Genomic DNA, 18632 nt, shown 5'->3' on the forward strand with positions numbered 1-18632 from the left:
TCCTCCAGCCGAGAGGGAGTGTGAGCTCCTGGCGTTCCTTCCAGCCTGAGCAGAGCGACTGGAGGCTTGGGAAGCGTCACCTGCCCCCTCCTGAGCTCTGTCTGTCTCGACCCTCCACTCTGCCCTCACCATGACTCACTCATCTTGGAGGCGGGGGGTGATGGAGCCGCAGGGGGCTCTGCCCAGGAGAGAGGAGGAGAAAAGCTGCTGGCTTTCCTTCACGTCCTACGTGCCAGAGCCCAGGCAGCACTGAGGTCTGTGGGGCCCTGCACCCCCTGGCTGGCTGTGCCCACAGGGGCCTCAGCCAGAGGCAGTGGCAGAGCCAGGCAGTACGGGGTTCAGCTGGGACAGAGTGCATGCCCTTGATACCCGCCAGCTGCCAGGACCTAGATCCTGGGAGACAGGACGTTAGAGAGAGTCTCTGGCCCAGCCCAGCATCTCACCTCCACGCAGGGCTCACAGAGGCTCCTGCTGGCCTGTGCAGTGGGGACGTGGAGGAACCAGCAAAGGCATCCACATCAGGAAACTATGGGGCTGCTTGCCCCGGGCCAGGGGCTCGTTTCTGAGCTGTAGGCTGGTCCAGGGCAGGCACCAAGGTGGAGGGAGGCCTGCTGTGGAAATAGGATCCCACCCCTAGGCAGGTTGGTCCACCGAGGCACAGAGGGAGATGCAGAAGCCCAAGAGGAGAGCTCCTTTGTTCAGAGGATGGTGGAGAGGCCTCCCCGGGGGCTCTTGGTGTCTTCTTTGTCCTGGTGGGAAGAGCTCTGCATTGGGGATGTTCTGTTGAAAGGTCACTTTTTGGGGCTAACGCTGTGTGGTGGAGTGAGAGCTTTGCTTCTGCAGTGGCTCTCCTTGGACAGGAAGGACAGGGGTGAGCATCGGACAGGCAGGAGCCCTCCCTCAATGTGGCCGACAATAGTGGGGGCCCAGGGCTTCTGGGAGAGGGAATGAGAAGTAGCATGGGGGACGGGGCTCCGGGCCAGTCCAGCAGGGCTTTGGTGTCTGTCACTTGGTTGGCATGGGTTTGTCACCACCCTGAGATCACACATTCTGTGTGACCATCAGGGGTTCCTGCTGTCCCTCCTTCCTTGGCCCCCAAGCCTCTGAGCCTGCCTAGGTCGAGGGGGAGCCCCACCCTCTTCCCGGGGCCCCTCCCTGGCTGCTGGGGTTGGGCGCCTGGTTCGTCCTGACCCTCTCTGCCATCCCTGGCAGGCAGGTGTCTGAGCCCCTGGGATGGAACTTGAGGGAGAAGAGGCAAGGCTGAGGGTAACAGGCCTGGCCCTGCCCATCCCAGGCAGCTCTGGCCCGGACCGGCCTGCCAGGCCAGCTCCCTGCAAGCCTTGGGGAAAGAGAACTTCCCCGCTGGGGACCCACCTGGCCCAGCAAGTTGGCCACTTTCTCCCTTTGTTGGGGGTAGGTGGGGGTGTCATGTGCTAGGCTGGCTGACCCCCGAGTCCTTACCCATGCTTAATAGGGGCCAGGAGAGTTCCCATAGTGTCCTGGCCACAGGAGCCGGAGGCAGGGGTGGGGGTACCTGCCCAACTGGGAGAGAAGCCCAGAGTGGCTGGGGTCCAGCCCCAGGAATCATTAGCTGCAGGGTCTCCTAATGCCCGCAGTGTCGGGGGACCTGGCACCTCCCCCAGCCAGGTCCGTGCGGAGTTGGCCGGATGTGACCGAGGCACTGGGCAGCCGGAAGTGCCTGAGGCTGAGCTGGGCACTGGCCTTGCCCCTCTCGAAGCCTCCCCACCCAGGCCTGTTCCCTGCCCATGCCAGACCACCCCACCTGCTCGCACTGTGCCCGCCCTGCCACCCCAGGACCCCCATTCCTTCCCACCAGCCTTGCCTCGGGGTTTCTGGCCCTTTAGGCCTCAGGACTCCCTGGCTCAACCCTGGCCCCGTCCTCTGTCCCCACTGGCTTCACAGTCACATTTTGCTGCCAGCGCAGGGCACTGAAAAACTGCTGGCACTGCCAAAAACCCTGTGTGCGCTACGACTCCCCAAACATCCCTTTATTTTTATTGTTCTGTTAATTACTGTTTAAACTTTAATAAGTCACTTCGTCAGGAGGGGGGACCTGCCGTGAGCTTTTCTGTGCAAACACGGGCCGGGAGTGACTCGGGTGTAATATAACCCTTTATGCGATGTGGGAATGTTTAGATTGTAACAGAAACTTGTTATTTTAATGACAGTTGGTTGGGGGGGTATCTGAGCACAGAAAAAAAGGAGGGGTGGGCGCTCCCCTTGCATCCCCACGGAAGGCTTGGGGCAGTCAGGGCTGCCCCCCTGCTGCCACAACAGAGGGCCCAGGGACCCATGGGGACCTTCTTGGGCTGCCCACTGGTCAGCTCCAGATTGGGCCTGGATGGCTGGGGCAGGTGAGGCCCAGGAAGAAGTTGGGCTTTGCGGGGATAGGAGCAGAAGGCCTAGGGCAGCTCTCAGATCCCCAGGCAGAGGTGGGCAGGGCCACGCGGGGCCGAACTCCAGGTCTGCAGTGCCCTGCAGTTACCAGGCAGGACGAAGTGCTCCCGGCTCCGAGGAGGGGCTCTGCCCACAGTCACCGTGGAGCATCAGGGAGGCACTGTGTGCTCTGCAGCCCCAGCCAGACGTGTGCCCACATCATCCCCTCAGCAACGCTGTGTTACAGTTGGGGACCCGAGCCCAGGGCAGGGAAGACGCAGAAGTGATGAGCTTTCCAAGGGGCCAGGTCTCTGGAGTCGATTTGTCTTATGTGGAAGTTGCCAAAGCCCAGGTGCCCCATGGTGGCCTCAGAGGGCTGGACGCCCTCCCGCAGCAGTGGTGCCGGGGAAGGCTCAGACCCCACGCTGGATTCAGGACTATCCGCGTCGGCTGGTGGGGGCTTGGGCAGGGCATCCCTCAGGTTCCTCTTTGCCTTCATCAGCAGAGGGAGCAGGCAGGTGAGGCAGGGTCACCCTGAGACCTGGAGGCACTGGCCCTCCTCTTAGAAGGTCGTCCCATCTCCGGGGAAGTCAGGGGCTCATGCCCAGGTAGGGGTGATGGTGGCCAATGCCCTGACTCTGTGGGAAGAGGCACTTCTGCATCAGAGCTGCTTCTAGTGCAGGGACACCTGGGGAGGGCATCTTGCCCCAGCATCTGTGGGGCCCCTGCAGGCACCTCAGGATACCTTAGGGCCTGTTTCCCTGCTTTGTCGCCATTCAGTCCATCTGTCAGTCTGTCCGTCTGCATAGCTGAGCTTCTGCTCTGATCCAGGCACTGCGGTGGCAGGGATGACAGAGGCCTGCACTTGCCCTCAAGGGCTAGCCCTGGTTGGGGTTAGTACAGGCCATCCAGGGAGGGCAAGGAGGGCAAGACCCAGGGCGCCTGGCCTCAGCCCAAGGCATGGATGGTCCTGTTGAGCCAAGGAGGAGACCCTTACTCTCCGGGCTCTCCTGCCCACGGAGGGTCCACACGGAAGCTGTCCTGCCCTCGCCCCACTTCCTGCTGGCAGGGCCAGAGGTTCAGGGACTGGGTTCCCTAGAGCTGGAGGTGGGAGCCCCCCAGATGGTGGCAGCAGCATGGGCCACGAATCGCTGAGGTTTTCCTTTTCCAAGCAGCGCGTTTCCCTAAATTGTCTTTGACTGCGTGCATGGGTAATGAAAGTTTATGCCCTTGTTAGAAGGACAGGCGGCCAGTTCCAGTTAGAACTGGGGCTGCCTCCCTGCCAGCACCCTCAGCCCCCCTCCCCAGCAGGAGAGAGGCAGCGTGAGCACGAGAGTGTGAGAGTGTGTGTGCGTGCGCGCGCGTGTGTGCACGCACACAACCTCCCCCTCCCTGGCGGGTAAGAAGGCTGTTAGGTGAAGGGAGAGGGGACAAAAAAAAAAAATTTCCATATTTGTGTAAGTTGCTTTAAAAGCATTTTATCATGTCATAAAAAAGGGAAAGTACTCTCAGAAATTGATCCTCTCCGCCAGCCCATTGGACAGAAGGACGTTGGGATGTTAATGGCCATCCTGCTCCAGGGTGGCTTATTAAAAAATTTATACATAAATGCTTAAAATTGCATAAATTATTTAAAAAAACCAACAAAGTAAGCGATTTGAATTCCCTCTTTTCCTCCCCTTCACTCGGTCCCCCTTTTCCAGCCCCTCCGCAGGGCCCTCCCGGTCCCCAGGCTCCCGCCCCTCTTGGAGCTTTTCCCCTCTTCTCTCCTCGCCACTGCACCCCAACGCCGTCCGCCGTGCCTTCCTCTGGGGTTTCCCTGCCTCACCCACAAATTAATGGAACCGCCAGCCCACCTCCAAACACTCACAGGCACACGCGCTAATAAAAACACCACTAATAATGCCCCAAATCGCGAAATTAAATATTAAGGCCAAAGGAGGCGGACGTGGAACGGAGCCGCCGCCACTGTCGCCGAAGTTGGAGCTGATGAGTGTGTCTCTCGCAGGCGTGGAATGTCACCCACACATCCTGGAGACTGGAGTGGGGAGTTTTATGATGGTTTTTCATTGATTTGTTTCCCCAGCGCAGCTGCCGACCTCTATTGAGGGACAAACATAATCAGCACTGACGCAAATTAGATGGTTATTCGTTTTGAAAATTGACAGAAAAACAATAAAAAAGATGAAATGCTCCCAAATCAATAGATATAATGAAATTCAAATAATCCGAGAGATGAGGTCTCCATGGCAACTGATAATGTGGAAAAGAAAACAATTTAATAAAGGGCAGACACACTTTGAAAACAGATTGGGCCCGGGGAGGGGGGCGGGCCGGCGGGCGGAGGGCTGGAGCGCGGGCTGGAGAGTGAAGGATCACTGTCCGTCCCAAGGACACCCGCCATAATTAAGCGAGGCTTTCGGCCCCAGAAAGTGCAGATTCAGGTTTTAATACACAAAATTATTTCAGGAGCAGTGAATCGGAAAGTCGTTTGTAATGACCTTCCTGAGAGGCCCGGGCGCGGGGCATGTTGGAGGCTGGGCGGCCGGGCGGCTGAGTTATGGCATATTTGTGTTTTTATAGTGCGGAGGGGAGGGGGTGGGGGGGAGGGGGGAGAAGGTTAAACAGTATTTACAGCTCAGTTGTTTTCAGAGAGGAAAGAGAAATAGAGTTCATGGGGAGATGCGGCGGGCGGGTGAGCCGGGGAGGCCTCTTGGGCAAGCAGGGAAAGGAGGTGGCCTGGGCAGGTCCCCCACCTCGGGCTGCCTTGCCCGCGTCCGTCTCTGGGACCTAGAGAAGATGCCAGGAGCCGCTTCCCCCACTCCGGTCTCTAGCATGGCACAGCTTGTGGGGCTCTCTAGGTCTGGGGCTCTCTAGGTCTGGGGCCTCTCCAGGGCAGTCCAGGCTGTGTGGACACCCAGCCAGCCACACCTGCTCCCGTGAAAAGGCAGGGTGTTTCTGCTGTCCTCCTAGCCTCGCACCCTCCAGTGCACTGCATGGCATTCGGCCACCCATTTAGATGATGCTGCCTTTCCTGAGCCCAGTGCCGTATCTGCGGTGTGCCAGCCTCGGCATAGCGAGGACCCACGGTGACATCATGCCCCGCTGGGGTGGCCCGCAGCTTACAGCCTCCTGCTTCCTTTTCCAGGCTCTACCCCCCTGCCAAGTGCCCACCTGGGGCTGGGAAAGGGAAAAGCTTGGGCCCTTTGGGTTTGGCAGAGGTGGGGGCCACAGAGAGGGGAGGGGACCAATCAGACCCCCTCCACTGCCCTCCAGAGATACTTGCCCGGAGCAGGGCAGCTCAGGCACTGAGAGTCAGCCCGGCCCTGGGGGTCCTAGGCTCACCCAAAGCCCCTTCCCTCAGATCTGTCTCCCCTCATGGCTACAGGAGCCATGTTTGTGTTCTTTTACCACGACCACACACAGCACTCTCAGATTCTACATGTGCACGTGTGAATATAACAGGATTGTACAAACACAGGCGTCCGAGTGTGTGTGTGCGCGCACAGGCATGCACGCGGTCTGTGCGCGTTTGCTCAGTGTGTGTGTTTTAAATCTCCCCTGGGTGGTAACTCTCTTTTTTCTCCCCTTCCTGTTTGGCTGTGACCTGGGGGAGATTGATAGCCAGCCTGTGCGGTGGATGCTAACAGTTCCCCTGATTTATAGAGTTACTTACGCTAAGTGAGGCCACTTAGACGCGTCTGGATAGTAAACCTTTTAACTGGACTAAAAAAATCATAATAAATAAATAAACAAAGTGGGGCAAGCCAGGGCCCAGTGGCCAAGCATGCCCCCCACCCAAGTTGGAGCTGTTGAGGGCCAGGGGACCTGGCTGAACCCCTAGGGCCCTGGCTGAACCCCTGGGGAGCAACAACCATTCCTCCCACAGAACTTGGAGGCCCTTCTCTTTGGAGCTGGGGGTAGAATTGGGTCCAAGAGGGGGATGGGTCCTGGCTGGGGGAGGGGTCACAGCTGAAGGATGGGGAAGGAACCGTTCAGGAGGAAATGGGCTGTGAGGTAGAGGAGGGAGGAGGGGTAGATGCCTAGGCCCTTCCTGGCCCTTGCTGGCCTCCAGACCTGCCACTCCTGTGGCACCTCTGATGCCCACTACAGAGACGGCTCTTGTACTGGCTTTGAAGTATTCATTCCCAAGTCTGAACTGAGCATCCGAGGCACAGGAACCAGGGCTGCCGGTGTACCCACATCATAGCCTGAGGAGTCAACCGAGGGTCTGGTCTGTACACGGTGCTCAGAGAGAGGTTGTTGAAAGGACACCAGCACAGCACCCCAAAACTGGGATTTGTGGCCTGTGAGCTGCAAGTTTGGAAGTGAATGGCAGGGTGGAAGCCCCAGCAGCCGCCCGCCCCTGACTCCAGGATGCCTAGGTGGGAGGCTGTGGGGGACACAGGTGGGGTTAAAGATTATGACCTTGGGCATCTGAGCCTGGTGGGAGTTGGGCTCCAGCACTGACTGTGGGCAGCTACCAGCCTTGCCGCCTCTGCTTCCTTATGTGGGAATGGACAGGACAGCCGACCATGTGGGGATCCTGGGAGCATCACCAAGGTGGCACTGTAAGGCGCCCAGCACAGACAAGGTGCTCACAGGATGCCAGCTGCTTTATGGCCCCAGACACCATGGCCCAGGACAGCTACCAGAGTGGCCTCCAAGCTGCCTGGCAGTGGGAAGGCAGGGCCCCAGCCCTGGTTCCTGGCCCCTGCCTCCCCACCTCCTGATATACAGCGGGCATTAGGCCGCCCAAAGGGGATACTGCATCCTTAGGAAGAAATATGTCCTCATTTTTCTTAAACACCGTTTCCACTGAGTGAAATGTTTAGAAGGGACGCGCAGGGAGAACTTTATTTCCTACCAGGGAGTTCAGAGCCACCAAGCAGAGCCCATAAAGCACCCGGAGCCTGGGAGCTGACAGGCAGCCCAGCCCCAAAACACATTACTCATGGCTGGGGAGGGGCTGCCAGGCCTGCCCAGCCCCCTGGGACAGACCCCCCCCACCCCGCCACCGACCGTCGAGGCAGGACAAGCAACTCTGAGACCCGGGGCCATGGGCAGTGGGCACTGCAGCCTCTCCTCCCCTTGAACCCAGGCTGCCTGCGGGAGGGGGCCTGGCCCTGACCAGGTGAGCAGGCTACCTCCAGAGAGCAGTGAGATCAGGGGACTGGGGATGCGGTGCAGCTACAGGAACGCCCCTCTCACCCAGAGCTGGCAGGAGCCCTGGCCTGCCCCAGCCTGTGGAGGGGGTGATGAGATTCATGCCATAACAGGGCCTTCTCCCGAGGCCCTCCCTTCATTCGATTTCTGAAGCCGGCTGATTTGAATATTTATAAATATCAGTAAATTATTTATTGTAGCAATCTGCTGCACCATTTTACCCATCGCAGTTAACACTTTAAGGGGCTCCGTGTTATGGGAACAGGAAGTGAGGGTGAGGAGGGGACGGGGCAGGGGAAGGAGTCCCCGCAGAGAGGCCTGGGATTTCCTAGGGCCGGCTCAGGAGCCCTAATGGGGATGGGGCCGAGTCCCAGCCTTTGGGAGCTCCTGACCAGGGTGAGCTTGGGCTCCGGAGAGTCTACAGCCTCCTCCTCTATGAAATGGGACAATGACAGTGCCGGCTCCGCTGGGCCGTTACAAGTCATCCCTTAGTGCCCAGAAAGGTGGACGGTCCAGTCCATGCCCCTTTTCCCCAACCCTGTGCAGGGTCTGCTCAGCTCAGAGACCTGCTGGGGGACTGTTGCTTGTGGCGCCCTGAGAGGGAAGGTCCCGAACCTAGGAATCCGAGGAGGGGCTGAGAGGCCAGCCCGCCCCTGCCCCAGACCTCCGGCCTCCTCTCTGTCCCCTGCCTCTTCCAGGCCAGGTAAGGTTTCTCAGCCTTGGAATCTCAAGCCCCCGTGTGGCACCACATCTGGCTGGTGGCCCTCCCAGGGCTCAGCTGCTTTTTCCCAGGTTCATGCCTGCCAGGCCCTGTGCTTAGCACAGACAGGTGCCCTCTCGCCTAACAGCCTGGCCGCCTTTCTACAGGGAAAAATCTTGCCCAGGGCCAGAACTAGCACAGGGCAGAGCTCCGCTGTGAGCTCACGACTCCCTGACCCCAGAGGCTAGGCCATACCCTGGTGCTGCGCCAGAGCCCTTGGGGCCAGAGGCTGGAGGCCAAGAGCACCGCCACCAGCAGAGAGTGGGCTCTGGCTGTGTGTGGGTCCCAGGCCCCGGCCCAGCCCACCTTGGCGGCCCCTCCCCTCGCCTCTCCCGTCTCCGGGGAAGCAGAGCAGGAGTCCCCTCGCCTTCCCACCCTCTGGCCCAAGCCTGCCTCCTGGGCAGTATTGTTCCCAGAGGAAGTGTCCAGTGTAAATAGAGCAGCGGGCAGGCTGGTGGCGGGAAGGAGATGAAAGGGGCAGTGACAGGGCCGGGGACGGATGGCTTCCTTCCATTGAGGCCTGGCCACGGCGTTTATATTTTAGGGAAGAAAGTCAGAGGAATGTTTACATGGACAGGAGTCTGGGGTCAGACCACAGCGGGGTGGGGGGCGGATCGTCTATGGATCCCAGGGCCCTGGGCCGGAAGGCGGCGGGCAGCTTAGACCTCAGCACCAACGCACCCCCGTTCCCGCCGCCCAGCCTCACACACGCTCGCACTTACAAACCTAAGCCCTACCTCTGCCTCCTGCCCCTGTGTCCCCGGCCCACACGCCTCCCACCTCCACCCCTGGGACCGGCAGGAGAGGGAGAGGGAGGGCAGCATCTGGAAGGCAGGTGGGCTGGGGCAGTGCGGCAGCTGGAGGGCAGGTGCTGGGGGAGTCGGCAGGAGCAAAGGGGCCTGGGGCTGGGGGGCGGGTCCTGAGTACGCAGCTGCACCGCAGCTGGTGGGGGCCCGGGCAGGGACTGAGCCGGGCACACAGCCGAGATGGGGAGAAAGTGGGCTGGGCTGGGTGGGCCAAAGTGCGTGGAGGCTCCAGGATGGGTGGGGGCCCAGGGAGGGGGCATCACCAGCAGCAAGTGCGGCCCTGGGAGCTTCTGCTTCCCTCTTCCTTAGGATAAATATTTATAGATTCATTTGCCTTCTGCCATCCACACTTGGCTGCTTACCTCCTGGTAAAAATAGTGCAGGCTCCCCCACTCCCCCCTTCCCTTCCCCATCGAGGGCAGGGGACGAGGGGACCAGGTGAGGCCGGCTTCCCCGGAGGCCTGTTGGAGGAAACCCACGTCACAGAACCTGCTGGGCAGCTGCGAGGTCGGGTGGGACCCTGTGGAGAGGAGGCCCCGTCTCAGAACTTCCAGAGGGGCCCCGCGTCGTGCTTGGGGTCTTGGGTGTGGGCGGCACAGACTTGGAGACGTGGACGAACCTGGGTAGAGTGGGCACTGGCTTGGGCAAGTGTCTGAGGCCCTGAAGCCAGGGTCACAGGACTGGAAGGCCTGGGAGTAGGCTGAGAAGACCCTTCTCTGGCAGTGGGCCTGGCTGGGCTAGAATCACCCTGTCTCGTCTGGGCCAAGTGACCCATCCGTACTGCCACTGGCTACAAGGGAAGGATCTGGCTGCGACTGCCAGGCACTGTGTCTATCGGGACGGTTGTCTGTGCGTATGGGTCAAGTCCACCTCAGGGATGCGGCCCCTGGGTGGACCCAGGTATTGCCATTCCCACCTGAGTAGGCCTCTCATTGGGTTTCCAGGCGTGTGGAAAGTTGGCAGGGGGTGAACATTAGAGTGAAGCCTTTTCTGAGCATGGAGCCAGGGGGCCCTGCCCTCGGCCTTCCCACCTATGTGGAGACTCTGACACACCCATTCCTCCCGTGAGGGCCATGGAGAGGCACATTTTGTTTTGTACACAGCGAGTGTGAGCTGAGCCCCTGCTGCTGTGGCCACTGCCCTGTGCCCAAGCCCCACCACAGGGTCTGGCCTACAGAAGGAGCTCACTAAATGAACGGACAGACAGACAATTCCATGTGGCTGCACTGTGTGTGCACGCGTGTCTGTGCATGTGTGTGTCCACCCTCGCCAGCCTTTGTGGCAGGTCCCAGGCTGTGTGGTGGGTGGGCTTGCCGTATGCCCCCCAGGACCCTCGGTGCCCTATCAGGGACAGAGTTTGGGCTATGCGGCCGCGAGGGAGGTCGCTGGCTGTCAAGTCGCCTCGTGAGGACTTCCTTCCGGCTGTGTGTGTCGGGCTGTCACGTTTGGGGATTAGGTGCTGTGACCGGCGCTTCGGGGCGTTCCGTGAGGGATCTAAGTGATCCCTCCCTGCGCCAGCTGGAGCTCCTGGGGGCTGGGAAGTGGGCTGGCCAGGGCTTCCGGGGCTGCAGAGGCTGGCCGAGGCTGGGGAGCAAGGTCCTAGGACAGGGACAAATGGCCCTAGGAAGGGCCATGAGGAACTCCGCTTGGACGGCTCTGACTGAGGCTTGGGGAAGGGCGTGGCAATAGGAAATGGACAGAGAGGCCAAGAGGGGGCTGGCGAGGGCTGGGGAAGACCCTGAGGCCGGGGGGAGATTGAAGAACACGGAGGCCTTTGGGAGGGTCCTGAGCAGCTGGGAGAAAAGGAGATCTCTGCTCTCTGCTGAGCAGGGTTGGAGTCAGGTGGAGCCCAGGGACCTGGCCTGGCAGAGGAGCCGCCAGGGGTTGACGTGCTCAGGTGGGAGGGTGCCAGCCAAGTGCTGCCGGGACAGTGAGGCAAGAGGCTGGCACAAGCTGGTCCCTGGCTCTCTGTGACTCCTCCCCGGGAACGTGTGGTGAGGCAGGACGCTCCCAAGTGGAGCCAGCCGCCAGCAATGCCACGCTGTCCCTTGACAGCCTGACTGCACAGCCGGCTCCTTAACCTCCCTGGGCCTCAGTTTCCTTGTGTGTCAAAGGACACACCCCCTCCCAGGGCCCAGCAAGCCTAAGAAATGCCTCCAGGACCTGGGCGCCCCTTGTAGTTGAAGAGTCATTCATTCATTTGTTCATTTACAGACTAGTTCTTGAACTACCTACTCTGTGCCAGGCACTCTGCCAGGCTCAGAAAGTAGAGTGATTCTCAAGCACGGCCAAGGAGCTCATAGACTAGTGCGGGAGATAGACATGTGCCAGGCAGTTTCAGGGCAGTTTGATGGAACTGTGGTCGATGGGGGAGGCCTGCAGCTTAGGGGATGCAGGGCTGTTCGGGAGGGTGGGTTGTGCTTGGCCTTGCACGCCTCTGACCTCCGTGCCCTCCTCCATCCCTGCAGCTGAGGGCACCCGGTGCACGGACCCGCCTGCAGGCAAGCCCGCCATGGCGCCCAAGCGCAAGGGTGGCCTGAAGCTGAACGCCATCTGTGCCAAGCTGAGCCGCCAGGTGGTGGTGGAGAAGCGAGCTGACACCGGCTCCCACGCGGAGGGCAGCCCATCGCGGCCCCGGGACCAAGAGCGCAGTGGCCCTGAGTCTGGGGCAGTCCGGGCCCCCCGCAGTGAGGAAGACAAGAGACGGGCAGTGATCGAGAAGTGGGTGAACGGGGAGTATAGCGAGGAACCGGCACCCACACCCGTGTTGGGGCGGATTGCCCGCGAGGGCCTGGAGCTGCCTCCTGAGGGTGTCTACATGGTGCAGCCCCAGGGGTGCAGCGATGAGGAAGACCACGCAGAGGAGCCCTCCAAGGACGGTGGTGCCCCGGAGGAGAAGGATTCGGACGGGGCAGCCTCCAAGGAGGACAGTGGCCCCAGCACCAAGCAGGCTTCAGGTGGGTGCCCGGCCTTCGAAGGGAGGCCAGCAGGGGAGGGGCAGTGTGTCTGGTGAGCACACCCGACTCCTCACTCCTGCTCTAAATACCGGCTCCTCATCCCACCCAGGGAGGACTCCTGGAGTGGGAGAGACTAGGACGGGGAGGGGCATCCCAGGTGAGAAGGGAAGGGCTGGAGCTGCCCCTCACACAGTGGGTCTTCGAGAAACCACAGGCAGAGGGGTGGACAGGTGGGGAGGGAGGGAGGGAGGGAGGGATAGATGGGTGGGTGGATAGATGGACGGATGGGATAGATGGCTGGACAGATGGTGGGTAGGTGACTCTTTACACACACCTATGAGGCCTGAGCTTACCAGGCACAGTACCTGGCACAAGAGGGGCACGGTGGTCAACAGCATGAGCCTGTGAGCCTGCTGTCTGCGCATTCTGCTACTTACGGAGCTTTCTCAGAGGAGCCCAGGACAAGCTTTGTTCTCCTGCCACTCCCCTTGGCCTCCTCTTCCTTCCCTATACCGCTATCCCTGGCCCTCCCAGCAGGACTTCTCAGGGCCACACGGATTGCCAGCCCAGCCAGCATATCCTCTTACAGCCAGCTGCCCCAGCCGCGGTCCCCTGGCTGACCTCTCTCCCACGAGGCACCAAGGCCCTGCTCTGCTGATGTCTCCATGTCCTGGGGATCCACAGCAGCCTTGCTCACCTTCTGCTCAGGGCAGGGTGGGCCTGGGGTTCCAGCAGGCAAGGGGGTCGCCAGGACCACAGCCCCCAGGTCTGGGCCTTCTCTCTGCCCCAGCCTCCTTCTCAGCCTTGTGCCCGGTGCCCTGCGCCTCCCCTGCCCGCTCCCCTAGCACTTCCCCTGCAGCGAGGGGCGCATCTCCTCCCTGCGCGGGGAGCCCTGCGCAGCCACATAATTATGCATATAAGATATAAACAGAGCTGTTTAATTATCCTTCGCCACATCAGTGACAGAGTAATTAACAAACATTGCAAGATCAATGAGGAAAAGTGTGACCTTCAGTTTCCTCTGATAGGAAAAGCCCTTGCCGTTGCCAGACACAAGGTGATTGTGCTGGGCCTGAGGAGAGGAGAGGAGAGGGACGCGACAAGGGCCACCGTCCCCTCCACACCCCCACCCAGGCCAGCTCTGCCTGCAGCTGACGGGGAGCGGAGTGGGCCTCAGCCCCTGCCTCCTTCCTCCAGGGGAGTGGAGAGCGGAGAGTGGGGCTGGCAGAGGCGGGCCTGGAACTGCCAATGGCCTCAGGGACCCAGGCCTCGCCCCCTCAGCCCCGACACTGGGACTGCCTGCTCAGCACTGAGCACTGGAGGAGACAGACAGCGGAGCCTCGGCTGCCTCTGTGGGCTTGGCCTCCAGGCCACCGTCTCTGGGCCCTGGGCTTGGCCATGCAGGCCTGTGGGCCCCCTCAGGGACCCCTGCCTGGTCCCCTCCCTGTGCAAGCTGCCTGCCCTTCAAAGCCTCTGTTTCTCTGCCATATATAGCGAGGGCTCAGCTGCCTCCAGCTATTTTTAGCCCCTTTCCCTGGTCCCTGAGCCACTGAATCCAACAGCCAGAGCCCACTCCTCCCGAGCTGGGCCCCTAACCCTGTGTAGCTTGAGGCCAGGACAGCGGCTGACCCGCCAGCCCCGCCCCAGGGGAACAGCTGTCTGTTGGTTTCTTGAGTCCCTCCGTGCACCCTGGGTACCAGGTGGCTGCCTATGGCTGTCCTCTCCTCCCCTGACCGGGTCCCAGGCCCTCCCCGGAGCCCACAGCCTCTCCTTCCACATCCCGCCAGGTGTCCTCACCTCCCCAGGCCCAGTCCTGCCCCTTTAGAGCCCCATCCCAGGTATCTCTGAGGATCCCAGGCCTGGCAGGTTCGCCTGGGAGGAGACCCCCCAGCCACACCTTCCCTTGGCTGTGTAGTCAGCCGGGGGTCCTGCCGCCACGAGTGTGCCCACGTGGCTGGCTTGCACACCAGCAGAGAGAACATGGTGTCCCCCGGGGGCCATGCAGGTCTCGGTCTCGCGGGTGCACCTAACCCCGATGCAGGGCATGGCACACGGGAGGCATGTAGCATGCAGGCAGTGAAGAGGCAGGTGTGCATGTGCACTGGGGTCACGCCTCAGCCATGGGGTGGGGCATGTGCAGAAGAGGCGGGTCCACAAGAACAGCTCAGAATTAGCCTGGGACTGACCGCCTTCTCCCTCATTCTGAGAGACCCAGGTCAGGGGTTCGGGGGGTTGTGTACCTGTGTCTGCAGAGGTGGGAGGGCTGCTAGGGATGGGAGCTGGTGAGCCCGAGTGAGTGCAAGAGTGTGTGAGGTGTGTGAGTGTGTGGTGTCTGTGTGTGAGTCTGTATGAGTGTGTGTGTTGTGTCTGGGTATGTGTGTTTTATGTGAGAGTCTGCATGTGACTGTGTGGGAGTGAGCAAGTATAGGAGTTTTATGTGACTGTGGGCGTATGTGAGAATGTGATTGCGTGTGTGTGTGTGATTGTGAGCATATGACTGGGTGTGTAGAGTGTGTGTGATTGCATGTGTGTTGTGTGTGATTGCGTGCATGTGACCGTGTGTAGGTTTATGTATGTGATGGCATGTGTGTGCATGTGACTGTGCGTATGTGCGAGTGAGAGTGTGTGATAAGGCATGTGTGTGTTGTATGTGATTGCATGTGACTGGGTGGGTGGGTGTGAGAGTATGAGAATGCACATGTGTGTTGTATGTGATTGCATGTGACTGGGTGGGTGGGTGTGAGAGTATGAGAATGCACATGTGTGTTGTATGTGATTGTGAGCATGTGACTGTGTGTGGGGGTGGGTGGGTGCCAATGTATGTGTGTGTTTTATGTGATTGCATGTGACTATGTGTGGGGATATGAGAGTGTATATATGAGAATGCATGTATGTGTTGTGACTGTGTGTAGGTGTGTAAGTGTATGAGAATGCATGTGTGTGTTGTATGTGATTGTGTGAATGTGACTTTGTGTGTGTGTGAGAATGCATGTGTGTGTTGTGAGTGCATGTGACTGTGTGGGTGAGAGTATGAGAATGCATGTGTGTGCTGTGTGTGAGTACATATGACCGTGTAGGTGTGTGTGAGAATGCATGTGTGTATGTGATTGTGTGCATGTGACTGTGTGTGGGTTTGTGTGTGTGCGTGTGTGTTGATGTGTGAGAGTGTGTGTGCATGTCACTGTGGGGAGGTGGCTCCAGGCTTCCTGGTGTGCCCAGGGGTGGCCACAGTGGGGAGGCTGCACTCAGGCCCTGCCCAGACTCCTGCCCTCCCCGGGTGGCCCAGCCTTGTGTGATTGCAAGTGACTGGAGGAGGCCAGGGGCTTGGAGGACGTGTCCAGGTCCTATGTCACAGGCCAGGGGCACATCCACACACCTGTGCCCCTGGCTGAGCTGTGTTGTCAGGGACCCTCAGCACCTGGGAAGGTGTGGGGAGGCCAAGAGGCCAGGTCCTAGGAAGGCTTGGAGTGGACCCTTCATCTGCCCAGGGGATCCATTTGTGGGGTTAAGGGAGGTCCTCCAGCCAGGCCCACCCTGACCCCGGCCAGAGCATCTTCCTCACCCGTGGGCTCCCACTCAACTGCCCACTGGCCCACGTCCCTACCTGTCCCCGGTTCTTGCCGCTCCCTGTCCTGGGAGGCAGGTTGGGATCTGGCCTTACTTCCAGTAAAATGACTTCTCTTTCATATTAGGCCAAGGCAAGAGAGCGGAGACATTTATGAAACTTTGTTTAATGTACTGAAAAGCCATCGGCCAGAACATTTAGGAAATTGATTTTCCTGGCATTGATGAACTCGTTTTATTTTACCCCAGTATTAATTACTTTTTTTAAAACAAATTAATTTAAGAGTCGTAAAACCTAACAAGTGAGCCAAACGTCCATAGATCATGTCCTGCTCCGCCCCTCCCCACACTGACCCCCTCCCTCTATGGGTGGGGGCCCCCGTGGAGGGACCTCCTGTCCCTCCCACTCCCTCCCAGAGGTGATGTGCCCCCATCCTCCTCTGCAGGAGAGGCCTCCTCGCTGCGGGACTACGCGGCCTCCACCATGACCGAGTTCCTCGGCATGTTTGGCTACGACGACCAGAACACGCGGGACGAGCTAGCCAGGAAGATCAGCTTTGAGAAGCTGCACGCAGGCTCCACCCCGGAGGCAGCCACCTCCTCCATGCTGCCCACCTCCGAGGATACCCTCAGCAAGCGGGCGCGGTTCTCTAAGTATGAGGAGTACATCCGCAAGCTGAAGGCTGGCGAGCAGCTCTCCTGGCCGACCCCCAGCACCAAGACCGAGGAGCGGGTGGGCAAGGAGGTGGTGGGCCCCCTGCCCGGCCTGCGGCTGCCCAGCAGCACAGCCCACCTGGAGACCAAGGCCACCATCCTGCCCCTGCCGTCGCACAGCAGTGTGCAGATGCAGAACCTGGTGGCCCGGGCCTCCAAGTATGACTTCTTCATCCAAAAACTGAAGACCGGCGAGAATCTGCGGCCCCAGAACGGGAGCACCTACAAGAAGCCATCCAAGTACGACCTGGAGAATGTCAAGTACCTGCACCTCTTCAAACCCGGGGAGGGCAGCCCCGACATGGGCGGGGCCATCGCCTTCAAGACGGGCAAGGTGGGGCGCCCCTCCAAGTACGACGTCCGGGGCATCCAGAAGCCAGGCCCCGCCAAGGTTCCGCCCACCCCCAGCCTGGCTCCCGCACCCCTCGCCAGCGTGCCCAGTGCCCCCAGCGCCCCCGGGCCAGGGCCAGAGCCTCCTGCCTCCCTGTCCTTCAACACTCCCGAGTACCTGAAGTCAACCTTCTCCAAAACAGACTCCATCACCACGGGGACCGTCTCCACTGTCAAGTAAGGCGCTCCCCACCCCACAATGCCCAGAGCCGGGAGCCAGACTAGACAGGAGGCCTCCTTCCTCACCGGGGTTGCCCGTGCTTGAGGACACACCTGCCACTCACACCTTACACACATCCACTGTGCATCCAGGCGCATGCACACTCAGGCTCCCATCCATGCGCTTCCACACACACAGGTGCGCACCGCGCTCACGTTCACTCTTGCACCTACAGAACCATGCGTGAGCCCTCCTGCAGCACCCTGCCCTGCTCCTGGACCTGCACGTGCACCTCGCACACACCCCACACACACGCCCCACACACACGCCCCCCACACACGCCCACACTCCCAGGCACCAGTGTGCTCTGCCTTTTGCTAGCATGCACACCAGGACTGCGGCCACCCCCATCTGCCCATGACGGGCTTTCTCTACCTGCTGCCGTGAGCGCTGAATGCAGGCCTGTGGTTGGCTGAGAAAGCACCACCCTGGCTGGGGATGCTGGGTCCATGCTGGTGGCCCTGGCTCCTGGACTCAGAACCTAGGCCCTGGGGGAGGCAGGAAGCACAGGTAGTGACCGGGGTGAGGTGCATACACCCTTACAGCCTGAACCCACGGGCAGGGGAATGGCCTGGGTAGTCAAATGGTGGATGGTGTGGGGCTGAGCGAGACCCTTCCCCAGAGCTCCTCCTGTACCCCGGGGAGGCTCCCGGACCCCAGGGGCTGCATGCGTTGGAGCAGATCGAGGTGGCACCTGCTGCCTGGGGAAGGATGCACTTCCCCCTGCCCAGCTGCCTGCCCCCACCCTGAATCCCTCCCTGTTGGGAGGCCTGGTGCCCCTCAGCCAGCGGCCTCCTGATGCTCCCTGAATGCCAGGTGCCAAGCCCGGGCTTCTGTGGCTTGCCAGCCTGTGCCCAAGGGGGGCTCCAGCCCCACCTGCACGAGATGGCACTGCCCTCCCAGAGTTGGGCTCGTTGAACCTCTGGCCAGCTTCTGCCAGGGGTGTCCTCAGTCCCACCCTGGGTGCCTCGGACACTGCAGAGCGGAGCAGAGGGGCTGGGGCCTCAGGGCAGGGGCTGCCCACCAGATGCCCCTGTGATACGAGGCTGCCCCATCTACTTACCGGCTGTGCCCTGTGTGTCTCTCGCCAGGAACGGACTGCCCACAGATAAACCAGCCGTCACTGAAGATGTAAACATTTACCAGAAATATATTGCCAGGTAGGCCCCTGGGGAGGAGCCTGCCATGGAGAGAAGGTGGGGGGCCAGTACTGACCGGGTACTCTGAGGCCATTCGTTTGACATCTGACCTCTAGGGCCAAGGTAGCTGCCTCCTCCCATCCCCATCCACTTCGGTCCCTCCACCGCACCGAGGGCTGCCCTGCACGCCCGTCTCAGAGCCTCCCTCCGCTCTGTGTAGTCCAGGCCACACATTCCCTCAGCAGCCTGTGCCCCCAGGTAGGGCTGGGGTCCCGACGCAGGGCCTAGCCACAGGTGAGTGCAGCTCCCCCAGCTTGCCTGGGTCCTGCTGTCACACAGAGCCTTGCGTAGGGTGCAGGCCACTGTGAAACTGTCAGGGTTGGGAAGGTAGAGGCAGGCCGGGTGCAGTGGCTCATGCCTGTAATCCCAGCACTGTGGGAGGCCAAAATGGGAGGATCACTTGAGGCCAGGAGTTTGAGATCATCCTGGGCAACAGAATGAGACCCTATCTCTTTAAAA

General features: G+C 60.4%; 1 protein-coding gene across 3 annotated transcripts in view; it reads left to right on the forward strand.

Annotated features, from left to right (window-relative positions):
* CASZ1 (castor zinc finger 1) overlaps nucleotides 1-18632 on the forward strand; it is a 57675-nt gene that overhangs the window by 17639 nt on the left and 21404 nt on the right. For all 3 annotated transcript variants that reach the window (XM_055261841.2, XM_063631873.1, XM_063631872.1), the window contains exons 3-5: nucleotides 11598-12086; nucleotides 16097-16931; nucleotides 18066-18134. In XM_055261841.2, coding sequence (XP_055117816.1) covers nucleotides 11598-12086; nucleotides 16097-16931; nucleotides 18066-18134 — 1393 coding nt within the window. The remainder of the gene's footprint in view (nucleotides 1-11597; nucleotides 12087-16096; nucleotides 16932-18065; nucleotides 18135-18632) is intronic.

The sequence above is a fragment of the Symphalangus syndactylus genome, chromosome 22, assembly GCF_028878055.3.
Source record: "Symphalangus syndactylus isolate Jambi chromosome 22, NHGRI_mSymSyn1-v2.1_pri, whole genome shotgun sequence".
Lineage (NCBI taxonomy): Eukaryota > Metazoa > Chordata > Mammalia > Primates > Hylobatidae > Symphalangus > Symphalangus syndactylus.